Consider the following 13,927-nt stretch of genomic DNA (forward strand, 5'->3'; position numbering starts at 1 on the left):
GGAAAAGACATATATATTATTAATAAGGCTGGTTATTATAAACATGCTAATACACTGTTTATAAAATCCCATATTATGAAAGTTGGGACTTGGTTTCCTATTAAATAATACAAATAATGTACAGAGCAAAAGTTAATTTACTCTCAGTATGTGTACAAAGTTTTTCTCAATACATGAATTTAAATCATACAAGTTACAAAAACCTATAAAAGAGACTTAAAGGGAGATGTTTATTGTTGAGAAAAAGTGTTTGCCTTCTACATGATTTCTTTTTTTTTCTATGTTTGTCACATTAAATGTTTCAGTTCATCGAGCAAATTTAAATACAGCTCTGGAAACAAAAATTAGAGACAACTTAAAAATGACGAGCTTCTTTTATTTTACTGAATTGAAAACCTCTGGAATATAACAAAGATGAAGATGGATGATCACAAGCCATCAAACCAAACTAAACTGCTTGAATCTTTTGCACCAGGAGTGCAGGCAATGCTTATTTTACGCAAACATAAACCTATAAATAGCAAAATCAGAAAAACTGATTCAGAAACTGTAGTGGTCTCTTAATTTTTCCAGAGCTGTATTAGTCAAAGGCAACACAAGTAAACACAAAAAATACAGAAGATGCAAACATTTTAAATGAAAGTTTTTATTATTAATCTAGAAAAAAAAATCCAAACCTACAGTGTTTGCCCCATTTTATCCATCAAAAATTTCATCTCATCTGACCAGAGCATATTCCTTCACATGTTTGCTGTGTCCCCTACATGGCTTTTTTTCAAGAATCATTTTCTTCTTGCCACTTGTTCATAATTTTGATTAGTGCTCTCCTTTCTCAATCTGTGTTAGGTTTGCAGTTGTAAAATACTTTTTCTATTTTTGGATAATGGATTGAACAGTACTCATTGCGATGCTCTAAGCTTGGGATATGTTTTTATTACATATTCCTGCTTTAAATCCCCACTTCTCCACAACTTTACCTCTGACCTGTCTGGTGATTTTCATGGTCTTCATGATGCACTGAGGCCTGTATAAAACAGATGTTTTTTGTACTGAGACTAAATGAGACATAGCTCCAAACTATTAGTTAAATGTTTATTAGTTAAAAGTGACTTCTATAGCCAATTAAATGCACTGGACTTTATTTAGGGGGGTCAGAGTAAAGGGGGCTGAATGCTTTTTTCTTGAGTGACCTGGGGTGGTGTTTATGACACGCCCCTTTCTGCACAGAGAACCAGAGTACAAAATTCCAATTAACCGGGTAGAGGGTCCCACAATAAAAGGTACTCAAATAAATGAGTTGCTTATTGTTCCACAATAAGCAACATTTAGTTAGTCTTCAACATCACAAATATAGTAGAAACAGTTTCAGGTAATGTCTAAATAATAATCAGGGATAGTTTAAACAGTGTTGAACATCATTACAACATTTTAACTTCTTCAATTTCTTCAACTCCACAGAACTGTAAGCTCTGCTCAGGTTCTAGTGGTAAACTCGAAAGCCTGTCACTCATACCTCAGCCAATCACCAGCTTCCGTCCTTATAAGACCTGTTCTCCTCTGCTCGCAGGTGCTGACATAAGTTTTCTCCCTTCTTCCTCCCCACCGTCACACACTACTTCTCTACATGAAGCGCAGTAAATCTTGCCTAAATCAAAATTAAATCGAATTCACAAAATTAGATCAAAAGGTAAAGAAGATAATCTGCTGGCAGCGCACTGTGCCGTCAGCCTTGCCTCCGCGTCATGATCCCAGCAATCCTCGAGGAGCTCCTGCAGAGAAAATTCCTGCAAATAAAGACAGAAAACACTTGTGAGGGTGAAGACTAGCAAATGCCTCCTCCGATACTGAACATGATGTGAAGCTAGCCACTGACTTTTTACAACTGCATGTCCTAAAGGAAATTATCTTGAAAGTGATGTGCGAGGGGAGAGCGTGACTTATCGGCACAGAAAGTGCTCGGTCAGTTAGGTTCTCTCTGACTCTGGCTGCTGAAGCCATGCAGCAAGAGCCGGGATTCAAATCATGGAATGCCCCCCTGTGCTACACTGTTTGTACCTGAAAGTCTCGGCCCCACTCAGCGGGCACACTCGGGCGCTTCCTCTGCTCTGATACCAAAGCATAAAGATCTTCAAGGGATGGACTGGTTCCCAGTTCAGTTTCATAAGGCAACATATGTGCTGGGACAGGAGAACCTGGACAAAGACAACAAAGAACAGAATGTGGTAAGATCTTTTATTTTGACTTTTCAGTTTATGTGAAACAAGAAAACAAAAGATTATTCTCTATTATATCATAAACGAAAACACATACTACATCAACACTGATATTAGTATTTTTACAAATAATTAAAATGATCAAACTTAAGTTTAACAATATTCACAACTATACTGTAAATAATACAACATTTAAAGTTTTTTCTCACTTTGCAGTTTATGGAAGTACACTTTTAGCATTTTCTCAGAAAAATACTTAAAAGATGTATGATGTTTATTGAGTTTATTAATTAAGTAGATATTTTAGGTGAGGTTTTCTCTATTAGTAACTTTGCACTAAAATTGCAGTTTGTCTCTCCATAAAGCAAGTATTCATCATTTCTTTGAATATTTTTAGTTAAGTGAATTTATACCTTTGCAGAGATCTGAGCATCGCATCGTCAGCTCCCACAGCAGCAGCCCTAAAGAATACACATCAGCCTGTAATAAACACTGACCACTGCTCAGATTCACACATCCGTCCAGCAGTTCTGGAGACATGTACTGGAGAGTTCCCAAGGGAATTCTGCCCTGCCAACAGGAAATGGAAAGAAATATCATTAACATTTACCACCTTACCAGTCCACCTCTGCCAATTTATCTGCCTAATTTATCACTCCACCAATCCACTAAATCCACCACGTCTTCACGCCAATCCATCAGGTTCACCAATCCACAATCCACCACTCTGTGAAGCAACCTAGTTCACCAATCCACCAATCCAGCAACAACACAATCCATTACTGCACAATCCATCATTTCACCAGTCCACCCACCAACCAATCCACCACTTAACCAATCAACAATCCACTTAATCCACCTCTCCACAAAGTCTTTACTTCTCCAAACCATCACTTTACCAATCCACAATCCAACAAACCACCTATCACTCCATCAATCTAGAATCCACTTGATCCACAACTCCATTAAGTCATTATTCCCCCAAACCCTTAGGTTCACCAATCCACAATCCACCACTCTGAGAAACCACCTATTTTTTTTGCCACCAATCCAGCAACCAATCCGAAACAGTACATCACCGCACAATCCTCTTCACCAACTCAACAATCCATCATTTCACCAGTCCACACACCACTAATCCACCACTCCAACAGTTTACAATCCACTTAATCCACCATTCCAAAAAGTATTTACTCTTCCAAACCACCCCTTTACCAATCCACAATCCAAAAAACACCAACCATTAAGTTCACCAATCCACAATCCACCCCTCTATGAAGCCAACTAGTCTACCAATCCACCAATCCAGCAACAAAACAATCCATTACTGCACAATTCACCTAGTCCACCACTCCACCAATTCATCATTTCACCAGTCCATCCACCACTTTACCAATTCACAATCCATGTAATCCACCACTTCACAAAGTCTTCACTCTTCCAAACCATCACTTTACCGAATAATTTTACAATCCATCACTCACCACACCTAAAGGAGAGCAACTGCACCAACCAAGTGATAGCAGGACCGGTTATGCCCTCTTGACTTCTTAGCTATGGATTTCAGTGGCATCAGCATTTAACAAATTCCCTCCCAGTGGTCCCAGTGATAGGGCCAACCATTAACAACAGAATGAGTAAAAAAAAATCTTTTCAAATCACAGAATTGAAGAGAGCTGGATGGCCTGCAAGTTGTTAAAAAAAGAACTAACCTCTGTTTCTCCCGAATGGTCCTGAATTCCTGGACAGTTTCTGAAGCCCTGCAAAACCACTGAGCATCCAAAGTCACACAGAGCACAAGAACCATCTGCCTTCACCAGAACATTACTACTGCTCAGATCACCATGAGCTATTGCTGGCTTGCACGCACCTAAAAAACAAAAACAAGAAACAGTGTTCACAAAACTGTGGGAAAACATTATTTAAACTATTTATAAATATTGGAATAGATATAAAAATATAAAATCTACTAGCGTTAAAGTGCCCACCATTCTTATTCAGCTCAGTGTGGAGGTAGGCCAGACCCTGAGATACAGTCTGTGCTAGTCTTAAAGTAGAGTTCCAGTCGCTCACAGTTCTGGAGAGGAATGTGTTCAGAGAGCCCTAACACAGGAAAATTCAAGATGTTAGGATAAAGAGTACAGACAAAACAACAGACCCTACACCACAGCTGTTCAACACCACAGCTGCTCTACACCACAGCTGCTCTACACCACAGTTAACTCTACACCACTGCTATTCAACACCCCAGCTGCTCTACACCACAGCCGCTCTACATCACAGCTATTCAACATCACAGCTGCTCTACACCACAGCTGCTCTACAACACATCTGTTCCATACAACAGTTAAGCCTACACCACAGCTACTCTACAACACAACTGCTCTACACTACAGCTACTCTACATTGCAGCTGCTCTACACCACACCATCTTTACACTACAGCTGTTATATGCTACACCAACTCTACACCACAGCTACTCTACATCACAGCTGCCATACACCACAGCTACTCTACACCACAGCTATTCCACACCACAGCTATTCTAACTACAGTTAACCCTACACCACAGCTACACTTCACCACAGCTGCACTACACCACAGCTATTCTACACTAGAGTAAACCTACACCACAGCTACTCTACACCATATCTGCTCTACACCACATCAACTCTACACCACAGCTGCTGCACACTGCAGCTGCTTTACACCACAGCTATTCCACACCACAGTTATTCTACACAACAGTTAAACCTAAACCACAGCTACTCAACACCACAGCCGCTCTAAACCACAGCTGTGTTAAATTACAGTTGCTCTAAATCACAGCTACTCTACACTTTAGCTGCTCTATACCACAGCTGCTCTACGCAGCAGTTACTCCACACTACAGTTAACCCCACACCACAGCTACTCTACCCACAGCTGCTCTACATAACAGCTGCTCTACATCACAGTTACTCTACACTACATTTGCCTTACACCACAGCTATTCCACACTCCAGCTGCTCTACATAACAGCTATTCCACACTTCAGCTGTTTTACACCACAGCTATTCCACATTACAATTACCCTACAACACAGCTTCTCTACACCACAGCTACTCTACATTGCAGCTGCTCAACACCATACCATCTTTACACTACAGCTGTTATATGCTACACCAACTCTACACCACAGCTCCTCTACCCTACACCACAGCTACTCTACACCACAGCTGCTCTACACCACAGTCATCCCACACTACAATTAACCCTACACCACAGCTGCTCTACACAATATAGCTGCTCTACACCACAGCTACTCTACACAATACAGCTACTCCAGGCCACAGTTAGTTTACACCACAACTACTGTAAATCACAGATGCTCTACACTATAGCTGCTACAGTGCAGGTTTATTTGGAGCAGGTTAAAGGCAGGGGGATCTTCAGGAAAATAAAAAAAAACCCTTTCATAATGTTAACCAGACGAAGTGAAGAATAAAAACTAATTTAAACAATGTTTACACATCACATCCAGCTTGTATTTAACAAAAGCAAGATAAATTCAGTGGGTAATATGGGCATTGTAAATTAAGATTCATCCAATAAAAATAATCAATATAATCAAAAGCTTACTTGTGTTGCCAATTCCAAAATCAGTACAAATTCCCTGCCCATTCTGCCCACTCCAAGACAATGTACAATTCCACAATGCGTCATAAAAGGCAGCAGGTAGACATTTTTCTCTTTAGAGAACTCCTGTCTATTAGACTCAGGGAACACCTTCAGGGCTACTGATGATCCCTTGAAGAAACCCTGTCGAACGTCTGCGAAATGCCCACGTGCCACAACCTAGAACATTACAAATTAAATGAAAAATAACAGTATCATACATCATACATACAGTAATACATCAGTAATACATATCAATGGTATGTTAGAATATTGTGAATTACAAAAATCTATCATTTACATTCAGCTATACCTTTTGCAACTCCATGCTCCCCAGGTCAAAATCACATTCCTCTGAAATGTCATACAGAGGTGTTATGGAGCCTTGATATGGAGTAGAATAGAAAATCCCATTTAAACATGTAGCATAAAATAAATGAGTATAAAATTATTCTAGTTAAGTTTTGGTTAAATTAATGCTTCTTTTCATGAATCAGGATATATTTTAAAGGTTTTTGTCTGATGTTTTAGATCATTACATTTTTCCTTAATGGTTAATGTAAATGACAGTCAGGATTTTTTCATTACCCAGTTTTCTTGAACAAACTGAATTAAAATGAAAAAAAACTCAAAATGCACTGTTCCACACTATTTTGGAAAACAATGTTTCAAAGCATTTTATAGGTTGTAAAGGACTGCAAATACTACTTTTTTTTAAATCTGCAGCATTAAGTGGTCACATTTACTAAAATCAAAATCAATTTTAATTAAAAACATCCTAACAGACCAAGTTACATGTTAACATAGGAACCCTTATTTAATATCACAATTCTTGGTTAGTGGTGGCCAAATTGTAGGTTTATGCACCACAGGAAGCCTTTGAAGGATCCTACACCTTGAGGTTCGCGAGACTCCAGCAGCTTCAAATATTGTAATGGCATTTTAGCAGCTGCTCTCTCAATCCCACTCATAGTGTGGTACATATTTTTGATGCTCGCCTCGCCTTTTTGGGTTGCTAACCCTCCTCTGTGTGGTGAGTCTTCTGTGTGGCGAGTCCTCTGTGTGGCGAGTCTCCATACAAACAGTGGGAGGGGTAAAAAATGCTTTGCAAAAGTATAAACGTACAGTTAGCTTTTCTCCTTTTTATAGAAAACAGTGGTAGGTGGAGCGAAAAATGCTAAACTAATTCTTACAACATTTTACGTCTCAAATGTTAAAATGAAGAGTTTTTTTTTCTAAAAGATGATCAACTTACCGCAGACTCTGACCAGGCGTTTCCCTCCCAGAACTGTCAGGAGAAATATAAGAATAACCAGAGCTCCACCAGGGATAACAAACAGACTGGCACTCAGCACATCTGTACAGACAGAAACACGACCATACACACATTTACTCACTTTAAAGGACTTACCCACAATTTTATTACAAATTCTGATTAATGCATCAGTGTTTCACAGTAGGACCAACCCCTTCTCCTCCTCTATTCACTTTCTAATTATAAAAATATACTCCTTTCCCTGTGCCCCCTCTCCAATACTCAACATTTATTTTAACACTATACTGCTTTAGGTCTCATTCATCTTATTCATCTAGTAGTTATACTTATTATTAATGTTTTACACAGTGCCATCTGGTTTTATCATTAAAAACAAAAATTAAACATTTTGTGTTCACTTAGGTTTAAAATTAAATAATGGTTGAACATCTGAAGCAATTATATTAGTTAGACAAAAAGAGAAACTGATAAATAATTTAAAAAATGCATCTATATGATCTCTCTCTCTCCCTCTCTCTCTCTCTCTCTCTCTCTCTCTCTCTCTCTCTAAATATGTTAAAGGGAAAACATATTTGTAGTATAATCAGTTAAAGTAATTATGTTGTTTTTGTTCTTAGTAAAGAGCCACAAACATGCTGATTGTTTGTTTGTTCAAACAGGATCCAAAAGATGGAGCTTCTGACAGTAGGAGAAAAGCCTGGTTTCAAGCATTTAATAAAAGTGCTCAAGTCCCGTTACAACATTTCATTCCAAAAAAAAACAAAACATGATTTTAATAAAGATTCATTGTTATTATGAAGTTAATAAATGTGAGGCTATACAGAATGCCCAGCCTCTTATTCTTTCCGTACTGAAAACAGACCAAAAACATATATACAGAGGTGTGAACCGAACCGTGAATTTTCTGTACCATTACACCCCTAATCTCTATTGGTTCCACTCTCAGCTCAGAACACTGCACTATGTACCTCTAGTGAAGCAGTTTAGAAAACATTCTCAACAACTGCGTAACACTAGATACATTAATGTAAAGATTTGTATAAATACTCTACTGCCTCAGTCCACACGCTTCTGTATCTCAGCATGTAAAATGCCAGTAAATCCGTAAGGGTGAAGTAGGAGTTCCAATTCCTGACTGTAGGGGGAGCCCAGGAACAATACCTGCCTTCTTGCCATAATGATTAAAATTACATGCATTGCATTGTGGGATAACAGTGTCCCTTTTTTCAATATGACACTCTACATACTCAAATACTTTTATTAGTACAGTAGCATTCTAATAACAAATATTACTCAGCAATTGTCATTAGTATGTGATTTCATTTTGTATGATATTTACTTTAAATAATCTGTATTTTTGATCTGTAGGCCTACTCAAAAAACATTTTTTTAATTATTAGACCACCAATCTAAACAGAACAGTTAACCTTTCAGACACTGCATCCTTTACAATGTACACAATGTATTTTCTTTATTTTTATATGTTTTGTTGCACATAATACTATTTGAGAGCTGTTGTCTATCAGAACAGACCAGGAACCAGCCAATGAACAAGTTTGTAAACCAATGAAACAGTAACTTGGCCCCGCCCACTGCACTGGAATAACAGTAGTACTAGAGCCATTGAGGGAAAATAACAGCTATTTTTTATAATTTGCTGTGATGTAGAAAACTGTTTAGGGATGGTTTATGAAATAAAAAGATCAAAATGAAATATAAAATATTACACACAGGCTTCCAATGCAATGGAAATAAAAAATAAACCAATTTAATTAAATATTTTAGTTAAATAGATTTTAATTAGCTATATAGATATCTGTGCATTACAGACAGAAGTAATTCAGGGATAATTCAGGTCTGAAAGAGTTCATACATCACTTTTTATCCTTTCTTTCTCTGATAGTTTCACAATAGTGACAAAACTGCACAGCAGCAAAACACGAGAAAGCGATTTAACAGCATCACATTTATGACACGTTAATTATATTGAAAAAGCTTTACATTTTTGTACCTGAGGTGTGGGAGGGCTGTGTTTGCTTGGCTTGGTTATTTAGGGTGATGTTAATGTTGCAGAAGTCTGAGCTGCAAACACAGCTCAGATAGTTCTGACGATGTGCTGATGCACGGCAGGATGCTTCAGGACAGGATGTTTCAGTTATGCTACAACCTAAATACAGAAAAAATGTTAAAATAGAAATAATTTGAAATAATAATTTTCCGACTTTATTGTAAATTTAATTTGGCTTTAAAACCTTTCCTACATGACTTTGTTTAAACTTAAAATTAAAAATATTTGTATGTTTGAATACCTTAAAACACAGAACTATTATTGCAATGTCTGCTCTTTTTTCTAGATTTTCTCAGATTTTTGCATTACATGCATAAATATAGTATGAGCAGAGTGTGTAATATGTTGCATTATATTGCTATTGTTTCATTCAAAGTGTATTTTGTAAAAAAAAAATCTACTGGATGCCATAAAAGCACAATTACACATAAAAACAATTATGACTGAAAAGGGCAAGACCTTTAAAGGGCAAGAAATTCAAGTAATTAACTCTTGACAAGTTCAGCACAGCTGTTAACTAAAGGCTATTCCAGGTGACTCTACCTCAAAAAGCTGAAAAATTGGTGCTACTTTGTAGAATCTAAAATATAACACATATTCTGGTTTCTTTAACACTTTTTAGTTTAGTAAACTTTTTAGTTTAGTAAATAATTCTATATGTTTTCTTCATAGTTTGGATGACTTTTAGTACTAATTTAGAGTGCAGAAAATGTTAACTTACCAATTTTAAGGTGCTTTTGACTGGTACTTTATGAACATTAACAAGCAACAGATCTTTAAAATAATTCATGACATTTCCAAAACAACTTTAACTGAAAATTCAATGATGTTTCCAGATTGTTGGTTATGTTCTAGGATTTTTGTATTACATGCATAAATATAAAAATTAGCATTAGCTGCTAACTGTGCTAAGTGTTAGCTCTTATGCCGTTTTACTGTGTTTAAACAAGTTATGTGAGACAAATAGCTAGCTAATATCGGCCTGGCTTACCAGAACACTCAGGGTTCCTTAGTGAAGCGCTATTGGGCGGCATTAGCCACTAACCGTGGCTAGCACTAGCTGCTAATGCTAATGCTGCTGCACCCAGCAGATTTACTGAAAATCAGTAAATATAAGCTTACTGTAAATAAACAGAAGCGCTTCACTCACACAACTAAACAGTTTTCAATAGAGTAATCTGTGTAGATTAACATCCAGCGCTCGTTGGAAAATATTTATGTGTTTACTTAGCTTAGCTTTACAGGTCTCGCCACCCAGCGTCGAAATCTTCTGAATTAGAAGTAAAACATGGCGACACCCCTGCTCCGTAGAAAACTATATCAGGATATACAATTTAATGGTTGACCCCCCAAAGAAAAAAACAGACAGGTTTCAAAAAAAATAAAGTGATTACCTAAAAGGTCAGGGGTGGGCCCTCCATGTTCTAGCCTGAAGATCCCCATGCAGCAGTAAGTCCGAGCACAGTGCTGAACAGTCCCACTGATGTTCCCGGCTCGCTGGGCCTTTTCAGTGTTTCGGGGGCTTGCCAGAAAGGCACATCTCCTCTCTGGAGCTACAGGCAGTGCAGAGATGCATGCAGAAAATAAGCCTGTAAACCACAGAACCACAGAAAACATACAGAGCATGCAGTATGTTATTGAGTGCTGTACAGACACTCCATAATGTAGACTTTGTTCTTTTTGCACTAAAATCCACTTATGAAATAGATATTTATCTAGGCTACTTTATAACTTCTTGTCAGCTCACTCATCCTAAGCTTGTAGTCTAATGGGGCACATTTTAATAAACCAATGAACACCCCACAGTAACATTGGCGATGGAGAGGGCAAAGGGCAAATATCAGCCCTCTAGGTGAACTCAGCGATGAGGATCTCATAGAGAAATATAAGCTGCCCAGGAGTGAAATGGCAAGATCAACCTACGGAAATTCTGCTCCACAGTGCAGCTCCTCACTGCCATCCGATTCATATTCCTGACTCTAGATAATCAGTGATCGTTATGGTCTTTGCAAGGCTGCTGCTGTCTCCAATGCAATTTGGAATCTGTTACTTTTGTAAAAGGCTGTTACTGCATGCGGCATTAGTGGTTTGCACGTTCGTCTCCCAGCACTGGGGTCTTGGGTTCAATTCCCTATTTGAGTGGAATTTCCATGTTCTTCCTGTGTCTGCGTGAGTTTTCTCCACATGTCCACAAACATGGAGATCAGGTAAATTGAATACTCTAAAAAAAGTACCCAGAAAAATTGAATACTCTAAAAAATTGATCGAGTGTGTATGTGTGTGGTATGTATGTAAGTTTGTGTGTGTGGGCGCCGAGTGGTGCAGTGGTCTAATGTGCTGTCACTATGAGCGCATGTAGCTCTGTTATCAGCTGCCGGCACCCAGAGGGAGCACAATTGGCCTTGCTCCCTCCGGGTGGGTAGATGGCGCTCTCTCCCCATGTTTTAGAACCTAGTCGCTGTGCTTTCCTCCTAGCACGTTAGCCACTCAGGCAATGATGCATCTGCAGCAGCTCGAAAAAAGGGGTGACTGACTTCACATGTGTCGGAGGAGGCATGTGATCGTCTGCACAGTCCTAACTTCGCAGGTGCCACTTGCGATGGGGACGCACAAAAGGGGTGGGACAACTGGATTGAGCCAAATTGGGAGAAAAAGGAAAAAAAAAAAGTTTTTGTGTGTGTGACTGTGTACGTATGACTTGACTGTGCCTAGATATGGAATGGCACTCTGTCCTGGGTACAATGCTGCAGTGCTGGATGCAGTCCTCCAGGTGGACGGTCGTTTCTGGTTGAGAGTACGCTGTGTGCTATTGGCTGCCGAAATAAGCGTATTCTATCATGTGTTGTTGAGAAAATGAGGTGCACCCCCCTGCAGCCCCCTAGACAGAAATATTGGTATAGTCTTTTATAACTTTAAACACTGTAATTAGAATACATAAAAATAGAGCATGCAAAATTGAAAGTGACAGCTTAAAATAATGCTAGCAATCTTACTATATATGTACTACATAACTGAACTATAAATATTTTTTTTGTCTTTGTGGTCCATGGTAATTTGACATCTAAAGTCTACTCTAAAATAAAGTCACTGCTACATATCATGACATTAAAATTATTAACATTCAAATATATATATATATATATATATATATATGTGAACATGAATGACCAACAGATTATCAAATATTTCCTGACATTTCCAAAGCAACTTTTCCAAAACTGAAAAAATGATCCCAATTTTTAAAAAAGAAACCTGTTGTGTCCAAAAACTAATGTAATACAGAAATGATAAGATCAACATATAAACTCAGCTTAAATTATGCCAAAGTAAAAGAAAACGCCTTTGCCCACCGTGTTAAAAAAATCCAGCTCAAGACCTGCTGCTCATTCAGGAAAAACATACACTCTCCTGGTAGGCTAGATTGTTAATTAGCTCTTTTTTTGTTTTTTAATGTTTGATTGGTTTCAAAGTAATTGCTATATACAGGAACAATCTCAATATATACAATATATACAAATGTTATTAGAAAGATTCTATAAAATGAATAAGTAAAGAAAGCGATCTATTAACATTTGTGATTTTAGATAAATGTTTAGTTATTTTTCAAAAAGTTACTAGAAAATGGTAAAAGCACAATAAATGGATAATTTACCCTTATTCTTTATTACATCTCCAACACAGATTTGTTAACTAGCTCTTGGTCAGCTTAGGGCATGTTTTTCCTGAATGCCCAGCTGGTCTTGGGCAGGAATATTTTTTGCAGTATTCAGTAAAATTAAATAACAATAATTTTATATACCCTATTACATCCTCACTTTACTATTTAACCTGCAGCCAGTTTATAGTAAAGTAATAGAATAAAGCCTACACAGGTTAACTCACCCAGGAAGGCAGTGGTCAGTACGCTGATATGTGCCAGGTGGATACACAAATACTGGGCACACAAACGTCCAGTACGCTGCTGAACTGATCCCAATATCTTCATCCTAAACTGCAATTAAAAAGCTCTGCAGATGAAGAAATGAATCTCTGTGTATCTTTCCCAAACGGAGAGAAAGCGAGAGAAAATACAGAGAAAAAAAGAGGGAGAAAGAAAACTGGGTGATGACCTTGAAGCTCCCTCACTCCCACTTCCAGCTCTCTAAAAACACGCAGCAGACAATAGACAATAGAGACATACCAGGTACCTGCTCTCACCAGACTGAATAATAATAATATTAATATTATATTATATTATTTATAATAATAATAATAATAGAAAAAAATATGTTACCATATTTTACCATATCGCCCACCACTACCACTGATACTGATACCTAAAAAACACAGACCAATTGTCGAATGTAATTACAAAGAGAGTAATAATTAGAGGGTCCTGTTCAATATTAGATATCAGTGTTTAGTTTGATGCTGTCTGAACAGCAGTTTTTAAGAATCGATCGCTGCTAAGACAAATAATTTATCTGGTAGTGATGTGCGATATGACGATAAATATTGTGGGGATGATAGAAAAGTGTTTATCGTGCTACTTACCTATCGTTTCTACAGTAATTCCGTCAATTATTTATGCACATCTGTGTGTTCATTATTTCGTTTTGCTCTTTTAGAATTCGTTAGATTATATTTCTTTTAGCATTTTGAGTTTAGTTTAGTTGGTTATTTTCCTATTACATATCTATTTTTCTGTTTTTATTAAATGTTGTTATTAGCTTA

At 37.6% G+C, this 13,927-nt stretch overlaps 1 protein-coding gene across 1 annotated transcript; it reads right to left on the reverse strand.

Moving 5' to 3' along the window:
• Positions 1–206: 206 nt before the first annotated feature.
• Positions 207–13,359, reverse strand: LOC103025384 (bone morphogenetic protein receptor type-2). Its single transcript, XM_022682647.2, has 11 exons — positions 13,097–13,359; positions 10,609–10,803; positions 9,158–9,313; positions 7,126–7,227; positions 6,184–6,254; positions 5,835–6,050; positions 4,202–4,316; positions 3,926–4,083; positions 2,627–2,783; positions 2,056–2,192; positions 207–1,784 (listed from the first exon to the last, which is right to left on the reverse strand). The coding sequence occupies exons 1-11, from the start codon at positions 13,197–13,199 to the stop codon at positions 1,668–1,670; spliced, it is 1,527 nt and encodes a 508-aa protein (XP_022538368.1). The 5' UTR covers positions 13,200–13,359; the 3' UTR covers positions 207–1,667.
• Positions 13,360–13,927: the final 568 nt, after the last annotated feature.

This window comes from Astyanax mexicanus, chromosome 24, assembly GCF_023375975.1.
Source record: "Astyanax mexicanus isolate ESR-SI-001 chromosome 24, AstMex3_surface, whole genome shotgun sequence".
NCBI classification, from domain to species: Eukaryota; Metazoa; Chordata; class Actinopteri; order Characiformes; family Acestrorhamphidae; genus Astyanax; species Astyanax mexicanus.

Coding starts and splice junctions, on each gene's coding strand:
- LOC103025384 (XM_022682647.2), bottom strand. CDS start 13,199: ATGAAGATATTGGGATCAGTTCAGCAGCGTACTGGACGTTTGTGTGCC. Junction 9,314..10,608: donor GCCCACCCCTGACCTTTTAG/GTAATCACTTTA, acceptor TTCTGTATTTAG/GTTGTAGCATAACTGAAACA. Junction 7,228..9,157: donor ACAGCCCTCCCACACCTCAG/GTACAAAAATGT, acceptor CTGTCTGTACAG/ATGTGCTGAGTGCCAGTCTG.